The 18,698-nt window shown below is 32.2% G+C and overlaps 1 protein-coding gene across 16 annotated transcripts in view; it reads right to left on the bottom strand.

Annotated features, from left to right (window-relative positions):
• The window catches only part of GPHN (gephyrin), a 725,565-nt gene that overhangs the window by 194,676 nt on the left and 512,191 nt on the right, over positions 1 to 18,698 (bottom strand). For 6 of the 16 annotated variants that reach the window (XM_051977840.1, XM_051977846.1, XM_051977842.1 and 3 more), the window contains 2 exons: positions 11,745 to 11,801; positions 9,452 to 9,523 (listed from right to left, as the gene is read on the bottom strand). The exons of 4 other annotated variants lie outside the window; for them this stretch is intronic. In XM_051977840.1, coding sequence (XP_051833800.1) covers positions 9,452 to 9,523; positions 11,745 to 11,801 — 129 coding nt within the window. Of the gene's footprint in view, positions 1 to 2,533; positions 2,576 to 9,451; positions 9,524 to 11,744; positions 11,802 to 18,698 lie in introns of all 16 variants that reach the window. 6 more of the 16 variants (XM_051977844.1, XM_051977851.1, XM_051977852.1 and 3 more) reach the window with 3 other exon arrangements.

Below are 18,698 nucleotides of genomic sequence, written 5' to 3'. Positions count from 1 at the left end.
TTTTTGAAGAGGTTAAATTGGGATAGATTCTCTCTAAATTTATACTTTTGACTTTGAAGGATCCAGTTCAGATACTATCTCCTTCAAGAAGCCTTTCCTGATAGCTACTTCCTTTCCTAATAGTTTCCTTCCTTTTTCCAATCTCTTATTCCTCTCCTATGCACCCTGACATATTGCAACATGCATTATAATTATTTGTATATATATAATTCTTTTAATAGAATGTAAGCTCAGTGAGACCAAAAACTATGCTTTTTTTCATCACTGAATATATGACTTACACAAAATGAAAGTTTGGGTTGAATTTAGATATTTTATGTTGTTTTTAGGCTTAGATTTAGGTTTAAGACATTTTGTGCAAACTGATGAAAGAAATTTGTGAGGTTTTTACTCCTACTCTTGCTTTTGTTCAATGAATATTAGACTCTGGAAATATCTGAACTGAATATTCAGGTTCCTAGTTATAAAAATATAACAATTAAATATAAATACCCTCTATTAAATCTACATTTTATAGTTTCATGGATTTTAATAGGAAAAAAGAACTAACCATAGATGACAGAAAAACTGATTCATGACAAATCAGGAAAGTCCAAATCATCATAAAATAAAACTACATGGGATAAATTCAGATCAGAAACCATTATAACGTACTTATGTATGAAGTGTCTTGGAACAATTGGCTTGTCAAACAATAATGCCCCAGAGATCAGTTCCACATTACGTTGCTATGGATTATTGGAGATGGTTCCACTGCTGTACCTCTTACCTAAGAAATAATTAATTGCTGGGATGAGGTGACAAGGTGAAAAAAATTACTTATTTTTTTACACTGAGAACTTACATAAAGGGCAAATTATGAAATGAAGTGTCCTATGAAAAATGTAGTGATGAGATAGTATCAAATTTCTCTATCAAGGTTCTTGACTGAAGTCATTATTTATTCTTTTTTCTCACATGATTTTCCTTTTTTCTACAAAGATTAGGTCCAATAAAGATTAATTCTCCTCAAAACCAATTGTAAGAAAAAAATCTAAGAAAGCTATAGCTTGCAAATAAAAAAATGACTATAATTAGAAATGATTCAGTAAATATCACAGTGAAAGACTCTAGTTTTAGACTCTTCTAATTATTTTCTGATCTGGCTACTTTAATTTGCAAGTTAAAAGATGACTCAATAATAAGAACATAGTTTCATTCTTAATTGCTTTCAGAGCTGGTTTCTTCAATTTATAAGTCAAAAGATGATATTCTACATGCTGGCTCTGAAAATTTTATCTGCAATCTGATAGAACTACAGTGTGTGTGTGTGTGTGTGTGTGTGTGTGTGTGTGTGTGTGTGTGTGTGTGTTTTATAAGTAGTCTGTGATATTATTTGTATAGTAAGAGCTGAATGGATCTCATATGTTGACCTGCTTGAGGTAGTACAAAAAGTTAATATAAGTAAAAATGTCTTATGTCTGTAGAATCAGAAGCTAATATTTGAAATTCCCAGACTCATATTAAAAGTAACTTTTTCGATCACATTATGAACTAAATATGTTCTTATTTTTTTTTACTACTTAACAATGTTTTTGCTTTGAAAAGTGGGATCAAAAGGTTATTGAAAGTCTGGTGATGAGATTTCAATTAATCCTTTTAGAGGAAGAAGAAAACATTTATATTATTGAACACAACAGGAATGAGATATTTTTCTCCTGAAAGGGCAAAGAGAACTCAAATTTTAATCTCAAGTATTTTATAAAAAGAGCTAGAATCTCTTGAGTTGTATGCTTTTCTTAATTGTGAGAATCTTGGCAAAAGAAATGCCTGGAAAAATGGCTTTTTTGAATAACTGAATTGGTTTTGCTGTGAAAAAAAAGCTGCAAATCTTTATTATTCTTTCTAGAAAAAGACAATGATTTTTAGAGTGTTATGTTTCAGCTGTGAGGGGAGAGACAAATCTACAAACTGGAACCTCTGCCACAATATAGATTTAGAACTAGAAGAGGACTGAGAGGCTGTTTTGTCCATTCCTCTCATTTTACAAATAGGACAACTAAGGCTCAGAAGGTTAAAGTGATATTGCAGGTCACACAGAGAGTAAGAGGAGGCAGAACCAGGATATGAACAGTCTTTTGACTCTAAATCTGGCTCTCTTTCCACTGCTCCCTCCACACTGCTTCTCCTAGTAATAAATGATTTAATTTAAAGCAACTTTGGCAGAGGTTTACCAGTAATAGTACAGGTGTATATTTGCATTTTAGCAATTCTAAAGTGATAAAATAATGACCCTCAAATATCAAACTGGACCCTGAAGCAATGTATTAGAGGAGACCATCCTATATGCCATCCTGCCCCCCATTCCCTCCCCCCGCCAAAGAGATAACTCTTTTTCGGTTCTCCCTCCCTTTCCAGGCAGGTTGTGCAAAGTGCAAGGCAAAATAAATTAAGGCAACAGGAAAATTAAAAAAAACAAACAAACAAACAAAAAAAAAAACCAGTGAGGGCGAGCATGTTGTTGATTGTGTAATAAAACACGTGCAGTATATACCTCAGAAACACTATAGGTAGATGAGCACGAGGGAAGCCGAGCCTGGTTGTGCAGTGAGGAAAAGAAAACACTGTTAAAAAGGAAAGATGGCAAAATAAGGGTCTCAGAAGTGTAGATGGTTCCAACACCAACACATTAGCCAGGGATCTCAGTAGTTGTTACAAGAAGACATTTTAGTTCGAAAATATGCCAGGCCTCAAGCCATCAGAAGTGGAATCTTTTCTTGAAAATACCAGGCTAAAAAAGTAAGTAAAATGAGTAAGGGGATGTTTTTCCTCTGCTCAGAACCTGGCAGAATTATGCTTATTTAGGCAATATAGCACATTGGGATTACTTTTTCCTGCTATGCCACACTGATTATTATTAGTTCAAAATCACATTTGAAATTATTTATTGAATGACTCATGAATATATATTATTGCCATCCTCTGCCCAGGATGCCAAAGTCAGCATATTCTGATCTTTTGTACTTCCTCCAACTTGTATATTCTCAGGATTAGTGAACTTCCAAATTTATAAGAAAAAATACCACCCAACGGCAACATCAATGAATACACATATTTTCAAATAAATTCATAATTTGAACACAAAAGCTTCCTTACCAGACCCATCTTGCTTTTCTTCATTTTCATTTAAGCCATGTTTAATGGATTCTATAATGCTGAATCCATTCCAAGTTCAGAACCCAGGGCTCATTTGTCCTTCATTTAAATTGCCACATGATCTCAATTTTAATGAAGGTAGAAACAACTAGAAATACTTCTTTTTATATAAAAAAAGTTTGCATATTCTAGCAACAAATATGGGATAACAATTCAAGATGCATAAATGTAAGGAAGAGGAATGACAGTAAAGAAGAAATAATGAAGCAAGTAGTTTCTACTAGGAGATTTGATTCTGTCTTTTCTCTGAAAACTTAGAAGGGTGAGATATTTAGGAGAAAGCTCAGTGGGTATTAGAACTTTTATATAATGGCTAGAGTCTGTAACAAATATAAACATAATCCCAAGCAAAGGAGTTTCTGATATTCAGTGGTTTGGGGAAGTACATTTCACCATTTAAAAAAATATAGTGACAAATAGTGTCTTTTAAACAAAGTTATATTTGTATTTTTCTTTATTATATGGCAAATTCAGAGGAAGATGGCTTTTATCATTTTGCAGAAAAGCATGACTGTAATATCTCTAAACCAATGCTCTCTTTCCAATTGTTCTGTCCCTATTTTCAGGGCTAATAGAAAACAGAAAATTTTGAGAAAACTTATTAAAAAGAGTTTGGCTGATAGCATTCCAGTGTAGGTATTTCTATACTCCAATTTCTGTTACCAAGGAGACTTATTTGTCTTTCATAATAGTAAAGTGAGTTCTGAGAAGAAGATTTTGGCTGTGAACAATAAACACCTCTCCAAAAGTACCAGCATACAGAATGGTGGTTTAGGTAAATGTCATTATTGTAAGTGGTTTTATAAGTTCTGGATAAGAATTTTCTGTTCCTAATTCCAGAGTAAAAATGGCAATTTTATATAAAAGTATGATTATTACATTTCAAAATCATTTTGGATTCTTTTACTTGTGGAACACAGTAGGGTTGTTAGTATTTTAATGTGTCAAACCTAAACCTTCTTTGATGATTAATTTATATACTTCTTGTCAAGGCGGTCATGACACTAAATAAAAACTGTTTATGTTGATAATAATGCCAAGATTGATGTAGTTGGTTTAGACCTGAGATTTCATTATAATAGGGATCTCTGGCAAATGGTGCCCACCCCCACCCTAAAACCAAACTCGATCAACTATTGTCCTTTTCTGCAACTTTGCTGCCTAGACACTGAGAGCTTAAGTGAGCTACCTTGGGACAATAGCCTATTAGTGTTTAACTTGAACCCAGACCATACCTGACTGAAACCTACTGCATTGTACTATCTCTTTTCACATATAATATTAAGCCAAATAGAACATTTTAGTAATCCAGTATCAAGGATCATTAAGAGTCAAATGACACCTTGCAAGTAGTAAGAAGCATTTAGGATTGCCTGAAAAATGTGGAAGGTAACGCAAAAAGCTAGTGGAGTGGAATAATTTTCATCAAGAATAACACTTGGTATTTATCATAAAATTAAGCTACAATATTACAATTGCTCCTACTCCCTCAATCAAACTAGGATATTTCTTGATATAGACACCTTTCCAGGTGCATATATTAAACTATGATATGTTGGTATGTTCTCATTATATTTTTGTTTGTAGCAAGAATTATAATTTTTGGTGAAGTCATAATGAAGAATTAAGAGGAATTCAAAAGAGAAAAAGATATTTCCTTAGGGGAAAGAGCTTTTTTTTAAATTACAAAATAGTGATAATAATAATATAGTAATAATAAATAGAATATTCAATGTAAAAAACAAAAGCACTTATAAAAGAAAATGTATTAACTTAATCACTGGCTTAATCATTGGCTCTTTAAATTAATGACTAGAAATAGAGCTTATTTTTACATTTCTAATTAGGACCATTAATAACAGAGAATAAATAGATGAAGAGCATAAGGTTAATTTTATGTTTGTGGGGCAAAATGGTGGAAAAAGAAAAGACAAAACATATATAGTCACATGGACAGAATAACAAGTTTATTAATCTCTAGGCATGACTGATTAGAAAATAACCCACATGAAATGAATAATTCTATTTTCAAAGCTCTAGATTCTGGAAGGAAGTGATTTCACTATTTCTATTCACCATCATTTCAGTGTAAGACATTTCAGTGGAGTAATCTATATTTGTATTGTATGTAAATATATGATAAATAAGAAAAACACATGAACAGTGTTCATAAATGCAAAGACTTGCTTGGACATCATAAATACGTAACATGAAAGTGCATGACTATGCTAAAGTAAAAACCTCTACATTAAATAACAAATAAATTTCTAGGGTGAATTAATACATCATCTATATTACTACTGAATTATCTTTCAAGAGAATCCTATAACAGATCTTTCTGTAAGTTCATTTCTGAACATTTCCTATTATTCTTAAAAAATAAGTCCACTGGCAAACTGAGCCATTGTAACTTAATTCCAATATTTTCCTTATTATCTTCTATGAACTTGTTCCTGTTTCAAGCCATAACACCTTTTATTAACCAAAAATAATTCTTCTTCTTTGTTGGTATTAATAGAGTAATAAACATGTAAAATGTTTTATATCAACATAAAGTTGTCATAGTTCTGACACATAATATCTATTTCTAATTTTTACTTATTAAATTCCAATTATCTGTCTTCACAATCATTCTCTCTCCATTAAAAAAAATCTTTTATCTTTTCTTGATGTTTTTAATTTAAAAAATAAAACAAACTTATTATTAAATATCTTGGGCAAGGAATGAGTAATTTGTAACAGGATGGAATCCTATCAAGTTATATAGAATGAAGAAAATAAAAGAGAGTAGTTTAAATTTTTCATTTTTTCACCTGACACCTAATCTAGGTATTATAAATATATACACACACATACATAAACACATGTGTATAGTAAAGCCTCTTCCTTTTTTAAGTTGTATATTTGGCTATATATTAATGAATAATTACAATCTTTAAGGCTTGACTGTTTTCTAACCAATCAATTCTTATTTGAAAAAGCTAAATGACATTAGCATTTCTCAGATTATTACTCTTAATTATCTAAATTTAATTCTAATTATTTACTCAACAATTAAAAAAATATATTTCTTTGGAATTTATAGTAGTTTTTAAGATTACCCAAGGTATGTCTCTGTTTTTTGATAAAAAGGGGAATTATTTTTTCTTCTATTTGGGATCTTTCTCTTTTGGTACCTTTATTCCAAGAATTTAGAATTCTTTTTCTTATCTATTAACCTAAGCAGATGATATTCAAGCATTTTAATATTAAAAATATTGTCCCTTTAATGATTTGTTTATTAATTAAGTCATGTTTAATATGCTTTTATTCTTTAATGTATAAAAAATGGTAATGTACATGTTATATTCTTTGGCTAGATTATAAGGTCCCAATATTCTTATTTGTCCATAAGTTCTTCCTATAAAGGAGAAATTTAATAGTTTCAATTATTTTATTTTAAAAAATCCTATTTCCTAGCCTTTCCCTCGTACTCCCCTTTCCCAAATACAAGATAATTATATTTTAGAAACTGACAGATAATAAACTGTTAGGATTTTAGTAAAATTATTTTCACAAATTGATTTGAAGATTTTCTTCACCTAACACAATCAACACAAAAAAGAGAAATATGATAAGTCAACCCACTTGTTCTGAATTCCCTATCTTATTGAGTACTCCTGGCATTTCTTGAAATACATAGCTATTCTTATATATGGCCACTGTAATGAATCTAATCCTTTATGAAAAAATAAAACAGCTGTTATATGCCAACTTAACTTTTGGAAAAGTAAGTATTGATAAAATCTTAATTTCAAGGGACCCCACTAATGATAAGTAATCTGAATTAATCTGTGTATGCTTTGTTCTGCCTGAAAGACACTCATTAAAAATAGTTCCTCTATAGGGATTTTAGGGCAAAATGAATTAAGCAGAAATGAATGAGCCTAGACTACTCATGCAGTTTGCATTGTTTCTTGCATTGAGTTTATTGGGAAAGCTATCTGTCGGAGACAGTGGGTTCCATTTTAATATTTCCTTTTCTAGATGTTAGTCCATATATAACACTTAATTGATAATAATATTCAGTGTCCCTTAATAAGGAAATCTGGGCAAAGTACTGCCCAATAAAGTGTTAAAAAAGATGAAATGATATTGCAAGCAAACATTAAATAATTATATATATACATGTGTGTGTGTATATATATATATATATATATATATATATATGTATGTATTATATAGTTATACTTTTATGACTGCAACACTAGGAATAGTGGACTTGTCTTTCCCTGAGAGAAAAAAAATGATGCTATTTTCACACCTTTTATAAAGAAGATATAACATTAAAAATAAGTCAATTCATATTCTTAAAATTTTCACCTAAGCATATTTCTGATTTCTTTATATGTGCTGATGAAACTAATGTAAAAAAGGAATAAATTTATGTTAAGGTTTTCTAATGGGGTATAGTTGTGGCTGAGGTATGAAGGACCTGGTAGACCTGTGGAATTTTCTTGGAAATCTCTGGTTTGGTAGAATGATGTGGAAAGTTGAAATCCTCATAACTAACATCGTTAAATTAATTACTTATATAGGTAAAAGTCTTTGGAATTACATATTGCACAGCTTTGGATTTGGGGATCTAGACTGGAAAAGTACATGATTTTCTTACTTATTTGGAAGCTAGACCAATGAAAAAGGAGGCAACTATAACATTTGATTCCACTTTGTTTCAAAACGATTATGATACTATGATACTAGTAAAATCAAGAACTAAGATTCACAGGTGCTATTCTTTTTTGAAGCTCCAAGAATAGAGTTCAGATTGAAAAGATTTATACATTTTTTTTATTGTAGTATATTATACTCTTGTCTGCTAAATCCACTTCATAGGCATAGGAACTAGAGCAGCAATTTCATTAGTATAGAAGGGTAAGGAAACAACTGCCAATTAAGACTAGTACTTGTTCTGCAATATGTGATCCTTTCAAGAGTTACCCAGAGCACAGAGAGGTTAAGTGATGCGGCCAGAGTCACAAAGTCAATATGTGGCAAAGGTTAGGATTTGAATCCAGATTTTCCTGGATTTGACATTTATTTTTTATCAACTACAGCATGCAACCTCTCTAAATCCACTTCCTACCCTATTTGGGTAAGTATCCTATTTTTAATTACAAGATATCTCAAAATTATTCTAAAAATAAGTGAGTTGAGAAGTTTGATATATTGCTTTCTTTCTTTCTTTTCTTTTCTTTTTTTTTTTTTGCTAAGGCATTTGGGGTTAAGTGACTTGCCACACAGCCAAGAAGTGTTACGGGTCTGAGTCCAGATTTGAACTCAGGTCCTCCTGATTTCAGGGCTGGTGCTGTATCCACTATATCACCGTTTGATATGTTTATAAAAAAAACCACACGTTGAGGAGTGAGAGCCAAGTACATTAAGCAGCTCATAAATAATTTGCATCTAAATCCTAACATCCAACTTTATTGTCATGAAAAATATGCCCTGTACAAAAGATGTATTAGATGCAATGTGAAAAATTAAATACCCAAAGTATGCTTTGTTTTGTGGCCAACTTTCTCCAAAATTCTGTTTTAGGCACAGAACTATATAGTATCTCAAATATTTTTATGACGCTTTGAGTCTATTTAAGATACAATTATTTCATTTGGATTTAATTAAAGAACACCTTAGATTACTTTAAAAATGTGTGAATTAAGAACTTTGTTAACTTATTCTATTGGATTACAGAATAATCCTTTTGCCAATTTACCTATGGCACCAATTATTTTTCCTAATAATTGACATGGAGCACATTAATCTCCCACACAGACCAAGCTTGAGAAGCATCAAGGCTTCATCTGCCCAAACCAGCCCATAATTTAAAATTCTGCTTAATATTTTTTAATGAGAGGTGAAAAGTTTGATGGAAAAGCTTCAAAATGAAGTCTCTTAAAAAGTATTCCCAGCAAATTATGTAATTGTTTATAGGAACAAATTTGATTTTGAGCAGGGAATTTTTTACTTAACAATTAGTCTAAAAGTTATCAAACGAACCCCAGTATTGGTCAGTGTGGTATATTCTTTTAAATCCTGACAATTTTGGTGTCTTTATCTCATATATGTTAGCATGAAACCCCAGCTATAAAAGAAAGAAAGAGAGAGGGAGAAAGAGAGAGAAAGGAAAAAGATGGAGATGAAAGGACAAACCAATTAGATTTGGTGTTACCAGCCAGCGGAAGTTTAGAAAAAAAATCACCGAGTGAAATCGTACATTTACTCTGAGAGAGTATCCTTTCACATTGCCTTCTAGGTGATCTCTGAGCTCCTCCAGCTTTCGATGGAGCTACATGTAAACATCAGAAAATGAATTGAAAAAGCAACTTGTTCTATTTGCATTTTTTCTTTTTTTTTTCTTTTCAAGATAAGATCATAGTATTATACATTTCTCACTGCCTTTGGCAAAACATTTCATGACATCAAAGTTCTTTTGAACAACACAAGCATACATGCTCAATAAACCAATAATTTGGAGATCAACATCGGAAGCTTTCCCCCCAGCAGTAATAAAAGGGAAATAAATATAATAACTAGCCAAATAATTTCCCAGGTACTTACTCTTTTAAATTTTCTATTTTTTTTAAGAGAGAAGAGATGACTTTTCCTCCCAAAACACTGTTGTAGGTAGGCAATCCATATTAAAATAACAAATTGATTGGCTCCTACATCTTTTGTTGTCAAATACATATTTATGTATATACATGTTCACAGTGTATATACATGAAAATATCAGTAAACATACCCTTACAAATTAGTGTGAAATACATTTAAAGCTGAAATCAAAATTGCACCCACACACATACACACCCACACACATGTACTGCCCCTCCACAACCACTCACACAATATTCAGCATACAATAGATGCTATTGTAACTATAGGTTCTATCTTTCCTTTCTATGAAATCTCATTATGTCACCATCAGTAATTTCAATAAAGATCTCTCATACATACACTGTATTTTTTCATTTAGATTTTAGGAGTGATTTGAGGTAATTTCCCCCAAAATAAAAAGAGAGAGAAAAAAAGAAACCTCACAGATAGACAGTGAGGAATGTTCCAAGTGCATCACTGTGATACACAAACTTCCATTTTTCTAATGGAATCATTTCAAATGGCTTTGTTTCTGAATTATGTTATAATGAAACATTCCCATCCCCATTATTTATGCTCGGTGAAATAACATTTTCACAAAAGATTTGCCCGCTGCATAGCAGTGTTAGAGAACAAAGAGAATGGCTTGTCCTGGAACAAAGGAGACACACACACACACACACACATACACACACACACACACACACACACACACACACACACACCAAAAAGGAAATTAACATAAAAATTAAGTGAAGATCAAACTAAGAAGGCAGGGAAAGGGCAGGAGGCAGAAATTGGTATTTCTTAAATTACTAAAAGGAAATAAGGTGAGGGGAGAAAAAGGTGAAATACTGAAATAGCTTAAAATTAGGCTACAAGATGGCTTTCGAATTTTGTCATTATAGTTTCATTATAGTGATTCTGACATTCGGATGGAATTGATAAACATTATATATATTTTAATAACAAATTGGAGTGGGGTGCAGGGCAGAGTTTGATTCTTAGAAATGTATGCTTTTATATATATATATTTTAAATTCTGCAAATTCATTACTAAAATTTTTGGTGGCAGCAGTGGAAGTGACTCTTGGCTACCTTGAAAAGTGTTTCTTGATGAGAATTTTTTTTTGTTTTTGTACCAAGTCTAGATGGTAGAGTGGTGAGTGCCTGATTTCAATCAACCAAATAGAAAGGGAAGGATTTGGCAAAACAGTACCATTAGATAAGAAACTTTAAGTTGCCTATTAAAAGATTACACCCAAATGGTAACAATTTTGAAGATTTTTTGTTGACCACTAAAAATACTCTATATACTATAAATAAAAGTGGCAACATGTTTAAAAATTATAAGCTAAATGGCAAAATCATTCTTATTAGTGTCAAAATTATCCCTTTTTCTTAGTTACTAGGCATAAAATAATAAATGAAGCTCTTTACCCTTATAATAATTATGTTGATGGAAAAGAACTACAATTAGCACGAGTATGGAAATATTTACTTTTTTCTAAAAAAGAAAAAGAGGGAGAACATGTTCTGAAAATGAATCAATCGGTTTTCTGTGAAACAGGCACTTAAACATACAGTGACATCAATCAGAGGAACGGTTTAATCTGGAGCCCCAAATTATAGGCACCTTGAAGGAGGCTATTGCTCCCTTTTGTTTGTGGTGCCATTTCAAAGCTAGTTATTTGGTGGCTTGCCTTCAGCTGGTTGCTCTTATGTGTAGCTGAAACAAAAAATAATATGACCCAACAGCCAATAAAAATATTGAAATTAAAAAAACAAACAAACAAATGGGATGGTGGAAAATGGAAAAAGCCTCCTCCCACCCATCCCACCCTCCCAAATAGGAAGAAGGAAGTGTAGGCTATAGACAAAATTTTGCCCCAAAATGTTAGAAACATATTTACTTTGAGGGATCCAACTCTACTAGCAACTCCTTTGCTTTCATCCGGCCGTCTAATTTGCTACAATGAGGGAAGATGGGTAAAAAAGACAGAAGAATAAAGAAAAAGTGAACTTAAAAAAATTTCTACACATTAGTTAGCAATACATGCAAAGACATTAATTAGTTGAATCTCTGAGGTATCCTTTTGAAAAGCTAGAAGAGATTTTACTTTAGCTAATACAAAGGTTGCATGCTCTCTGAAACATCTGTGCCCTAGATTTGCTTTTAGCTGGTTTTAAAATAGTAATAATTTGGGAGCCTTGGCTTTAGAAGCTGAATTCACTCAATGCTCTTCTAAGCTGGGAAAGAAACACTTACTTTTTGGCTAGCTGGGGACTTCTGTTGTGACAGGACTTGATGAGGCATTACATCTGGACTTGGCTTACAGAAAACAAGGAAATACTAAGAATACTGGAGAATAAAACTTTCCATTGACTATGCTCAATGCATTAGTCTCCTGGTCCAAGATTAACATCAGAAAGCATCAATTGTGTTATTAGAAACATAAGGGTCCTTTAAATGGAAAGTCAGTCTTGACAAAAAGGTAACATAGTAAATCACTCCAACTTGCTAACACAAGCACTAAGGTTTTTCAGCTGCCATTAAGTTTCCCAATTAAACAATTGTGCTGCCCGACTAGAAAATTTTAATGCCAGACCAACATTAGATATAATCACTCTCTTAAATCTTCCTTGCTAGTTCAGTTAATTTTCTTCCATGTGAAACAATCTTTTATTCCTATAAGATAAAATGAAAGAAAATTAAACTGCTACTTTTCACACATCATTACTGAAACATATAAAAAACTTCCTGAGCACAAATTCTTAAATGTATTACATCAATTAGGAATTCTTTAATTTTTATTGGGATTCTAATCTGAAGCCTTGCTGAAAATAAACGACTCTCCTAGCTAATGAGGAAAAGGCAAGAAGTTTCAGAAATTGGTACTAAATTCCAGATTAAGGGTGATCCAGATTAATAATCATTTTTATGTTTATGCTGTTACAATTGGTTCACATGATTTTTCAAAGAATATTGTTATAAAATAAATACGATTCCCATGGCTAAAATCTAAAGAAACTCTTCAATTTAATTCAACAAGCATTTATTAAATTCCTACTGTTTCTAATGCTACTAGGAACTGCTAAGTATTGGGGATATAAACACAAAAGTAAAACAATTTCTGCTCTCAAGGAGCTAACATTTTTTGGGGAAGGGGACAATACATGGAAAACTCAATTCAAAATAACATACAAAGTAATTTTTGGGAAGAGGTAATAAGTAACAGCTTTGAATGAAGTTAAAATGTCTATGTAGTAGATCTCAGGAGTGAGCACATTCTAAGCATAGGGGCAACCTGAATAAAGGCATGGAATCAGGAGAAGGAATCCTGTGTTCAGAGGAAGCAAATAGGTCACTTTGGATAGAATGGAGAATATCTGAAAGATAGGAATGTGCAGTAAGTCTGGAAAAGAAATTTGGAGCCAGAATATAAAGGACTTTAAGAACTAGCCAGAATAATTCATATTTTATCTTAGAGAAAAGAAGTAGCCACTCTAAGTTGTAGAGAAGGAGAGTAACAACATAGTAAGACCTGAGGTTTAAGAATACCAGTTGGGCAGCTAGTTATACAAAGAATAGATTGAAGAGAAGCTGGAGGGAAGGAATTAAATCAGTTTGTCCAAATGAGAAGAGATAAGGGCCTGACTATAAATGGGGGCTGTTTGAGTGGTAAGAAGTGACAGATGTGAGATATAGAGATAGAATCAATAGGAAGTAGCAAGTGATTGGATATGAGATATATGAGGTTAAAGAGTTGAGGTTGACTGAGATTTTGAACCTGGATGAGAAGGAGGAGAATGCCTTTAACAGAAATAAAGTTAAGGGACAGGGTAGGGTTCTCTTCCACCCTCTGTGGAAAGAAAACAAGTTCTGTTTTGATATGGTGAATTTGAGATGCGTAAAGGACAACTTTTTTTCCTAGTAGTATCTGTTAACTATGCTACACTTTGAGATTTCTCATAGGGATACCACAACAGGAGTGTCTTAGAGTGAGAGTTATTGCTGAACAAAGCGAAATAATATTAGAAATTGTAATGTTAAAGAAATGACATAATAGAAAATGATGTTCAAAGTGGCATAAATTTTGTTTAGTTAAAGATTTGTTATTACTGTTCTTTGAATCTGTGATTTCATTGACCTAGGTATTTTTCCCACTAGTAGAGATCAAAAAATTATGTTTTCATCTTGGAGGATTCTCATTTAAAGTCTTCCTTATCATATAAAGATCATATGCCCAGTATTATAGAGACCATTCTCTAGGTCTTTTTACATTTCACAGGAACTAATTAAGTCCTTTGCGCTTTGGTATAGCACAGTGTTGAACTTGGGACCAGTAAGAAATGGGTTTTACTTCTGCCTCACAAATTAGCCATCAAATTAAATGTTATAGTCTAGACAACAGATATTTTTCATACATTTAGTTTTACTTATATGGATTGCTAGGTTGATCAATTTGAGGATAATCATGGATTTCACTGAATTGTTCCTTTTTTGTTCTAGGGTCTGATAAACTCAGTATAATACCATTTGCAAATAGGAACATCTAAAAGACCTCACCATTTTCTGGAAATTCCAACTGGATCTTGATATAGGAAATGATTGTGTTCATGATAGTGGCAAACATCTTGGAAAACACACATCTCTTTATTTTATGTCTCACCTAATTTTAATAATCTCTGTAAATAATTATCAAATGTCTCCCTTTTTAGTTATGGCATTAGATGTTAAGAAAGTAGTTAATAGGATATCAGATCTTCATCAGATAGGACACTGAAGTTTTGCAAAAAATTTATGATTGTTACAGCAAGTTAACTTGGTCATTTATGAACTGCTTTTCCCTTTACTTTATTTCAATTCAACAATTCAGCTCAACAAATATTGATTGATTACTCTGCTAAACATTATATTAGGTGCTGGGGATAAAAAGAAAAAAACAAATAAAGTAGTTTTACACTTTTAATTATGAAAAAAATCAATTGTAAAAAAATTGATATACAAATATGAAGGATAAAATATTGTCTCCTGAGGCCTCTCACAACAAACTTATTTATTTCAAACACTATTCATTTCAATGCTCTATAATGAAAAGATATTCTCCAAGCATCTCACATTTTGTAAGTGAATTTTTCAGGTAGGGATGATATGAAGCAGAAGAACATAAATAGGCTTATTTAGGTTTACAAAGAAAGTCAGTGTTGATGCTAGAAATAAAAGTCATGAACTTTTCCATCAGAGACAGATGGAAGTAAAATTCTCTGGAATGGCTAAAAGACTGACATCTGTGGAAGAGGTAATTTAATCAGGAAATTTTTTTTTTTAATATCAGCCAATCATAGATTAAGAAATAGCACGAATAAAGAAATAAAGATGCCAATTTATAGAGAAATAAAAAGAACATATTTGTTGTTAATAATTATTAAAATTCATCAGTTTGTTATGAGTTGAAGTTTCATTGAAGACTAAGACACACACTATACTGTCAGTTTAAAGAGATTTAGGAAGCATCTAATTGGCCTTTCAATGGTTTGCAAGCAATTAGGTATAAGCAAATAAGTCAGAGAACAGTTGAAATCATTAAAGGGAGACTTTAGAAAACCAATGTGATATTCAAAACAAGTGATGGCTATAATCCACTACTCTATTGATTTCAGGAAGTGATTAAACAGGAAGATAACAATAAGATCTAATAGCAAAACTTCATAAAGAATTCTTTCTAAGATGCTGGGATTGAAAAAGAATGGGAAAGGGCATTAATAGATTTTGAAAAATAAAGAAGAAAGTTAAGCTCTCTGACTTTGGGAATGAACCATGAGATAAAAGCACTTGAAACTCCTTGAAGGAGAGAGTCTCCTTGAACCCTGCCTCCATGAGAAATCACCCCTAGGAATCAGATAAAGTGGTTTATCTTTATTTGAGTTCTGAGGTGGAGAATTCCAACCCTATTGAATTGAAGAAAGACTCATTTAATTCTATTCAATTCCAGCTCAAGCTGAAACCCAGCCCCATCTAGAGCAAAAACCCCAGCTTGTAGCTAAGGCTTCTATTATAAAAAGAGTCAATTTTAAACTCACTCTTTGCAGAGGACCTAATAGGCTACGCCAAGAAAACTCTCTCTTCCTGGCATAGCAGCAAACCTCTGCCCTTTGAAATGACATTCTCTTTCAGCATTACCCTCTCTTAACTCTCTCACCTAAAACTTTATACCTCTCTGTCAGGATTTCTCTACTAGAAACTTTACTTCTCTGCTGGGACCTTGACACTAAGGAATTCAGTCTTTCTATTCATGCATAGCAAAGGCTGACTTCCCAATGCCAGTAATAAACTTCTTTTTATCAGTCTAGTTTTTCAGGTTTGTAAATTCCTTTACGAAGGACTTTTGTGCCGCCAGAAGTGGATTTCCACAACTCCCTACCTTGCGCTAGATCCTAAGGGGGTTTAGGGGAGCTAAACCTCTTCATTTGGTTCCTTAAACCCCGAACCTGCCACTTAACTCATCATTTAACTCCTTGACCACCAGGAACCCTAATCTCATCATTTTAGTTCCCTGAATCTAATCTCATCAAAACTACTTAAAAAACTCCAAAACACTGGAGTAACACTGATGTCCTCATTCATTCCATATTCAGCTCCCAATTATCTGCAGTAGTGAAGAATAAAAATAACTTGAATAAATGAAATATAAAGTTAATGAAAATGCTTTCTTTAAAGTTAGCAGTTTGTCTTTTTTTTTTTTTTTGCTTTTTTCTTAAAAAAATATTTAATTTTTCCCAATTACATGTAAAACACTATATAATGTTGCTTTAAAATGCTGAGTTCCAAATTCTCTCTTCTTCACTTTTTCTACTCCCCTTATACCCTGCCATTGAAAGGGCAAGTAATTTTAAAGTTATATATGTACAGTCAGGTAAAATATATTTCCATATAAATCATATATTTTTTTAAAATCAAAAAATCCCTCAAGAAAAGTAAAGTCATAAAATATGTTTAGATGTTTATTTGGACTCTTATCAGTTCTTTCTCTGGAGGTAGATAGCATCTTTTATCATAAGTAATTTGGAATGTCTTGGATCATTTATTTGCTGAGAATAGCTAAATCATTCACATGCTATTATTACATACACACTGTCCCGATTCTGCTGACTTCATTTTGTATCAGTTCATGTAAATCCTTCCAGATTTTTCTGAAATCATCTCCTGTTCATCATTTATGGGCCAACAGTATTTCATCATCATGATATACCACAACTTATTCAGTTATTTCACAGTTATTAGGCAGTTACTCTGTTTACATTTCTTTGCCACTACAAAAACAGCTGCTATAAATATTCTTGTACATAGTGTAAGGTCCTTTACTTTTTTCTTTGATTTCTGAGATACAGATCTAACAGTGGTATTGCTGGGAAACAGGGAACACATGGTTTTATAGCCCTTTGGGCAAAGTTTTAATCTTCATACTGGTGGATCAATTCACAATTCTACTAACAGTGCTTTTGTGTGCCAATTTTCTCACATCTCTATAACAACTGTCATATTAGCCAATATGATAAATGTGAGGTGATACCTCAGAATTGTTTTAATTTATATTTTCTCCAATCAATATTGATTTAGAGTTTTTTTTCCCCATCTGAAAACTGAAAGGTCATACCTTTGACCATTTGTCAATTGGGGAATGACATGTATTCTTATAAAATTGATTCAGTTCTCTATTAGTTAAGAAATGAGGCTGGTATCAGAGAAACTTGTAAATATTTTTTCACAATTATGATTACTATTGTGTCTTTCCCCCCCATTCTATTTTTCCATTTATCTTTTTCTTTCTTTTTACCTTGTCATTTCTGAAAGATGTTTTGTTTCTGACCAAAACCTCCTTCAATCCGTCCTTCCTTCTATCAATTCACCCTTTTCTTTTATCTCCTTCCTCTCCTGAGGTAAGATAGATTTCTATAGCTAACTCAGTGTATGTGTATTCTCTCTTTGAGCCAATTCCAATGAGAGTAAGATTCAACTATTGTCTAGCACTCTTCCATTGTCCCCTTCACAGAAAAACTCTTTTGTTTCTTTTATGTGAGATAAATTACCTCATTCTACATCTTCCTTCTCCATTTTCCTAGTGCATCTCTCTTTTTCATTCTTTTATTTTATTTTAATTTTTTGCTGAGGCAATGAGGGCTAAGTGACTTGCTCAGGATCACCCAGCTAGGAAGTATTAAGTGTCTGAAATCAGATTTGAACTTAGGTCCTCCTGACTTCAGGTCTGGTGCTTTATCCACTGTGCCACCTAGCTGCCCCAATTTTATTTTTTAGAAATCATCTCATCATAGTCAACTTATATCCATGTTCTCTGTATATACATATACTCCTTTTAACTATCTAAATAATGAGAAAGTTCTTTGGAGTTACAAGTATCCTTTTCTCATGTAGGAATGTAAACAGTTTAAACTTAATGAATTCCTTAGGATTTCTTTTTCCTGTTTTACCTCTTTTTATGTTTTTCTTGATTTTTGTATTTGCAAGTCAAATTTTCTACTCTGCTTTGATATTTCTAATCAGAGATGCTTAAAAGTCATCTTTAGAATAAAATATCCAAAAAAAAAAAAAAAAGAATAAAATATCCACTTCTCCAACTGATTGGGTAGTAGGTGATTTGCTGAGTAGGTGATTCTTGGTTGTATTTCTAGTTCTTTGCTCTCTAGAATATCACATTCTAAACTTGGATCCTTTAATGTTAGAAACTGCTAAATTTTGTGCTATGCTCATTGGTTCCAAGATATTTGATTTTTTTTTTTTCTGGCTCCTTATAATATTTTCTCCTTAACACAGGAGCTCTGGGATTTGGCTAAAATATTCCTGGCAG

The sequence above is a fragment of the Antechinus flavipes genome, chromosome 2 (genome assembly GCF_016432865.1).
Source record: "Antechinus flavipes isolate AdamAnt ecotype Samford, QLD, Australia chromosome 2, AdamAnt_v2, whole genome shotgun sequence".
NCBI lineage: Eukaryota > Metazoa > Chordata > Mammalia > Dasyuromorphia > Dasyuridae > Antechinus > Antechinus flavipes.
Note: the sequence above shows the minus strand (reverse complement) of the source record. Positions and strands in the feature narration are given on the sequence as shown.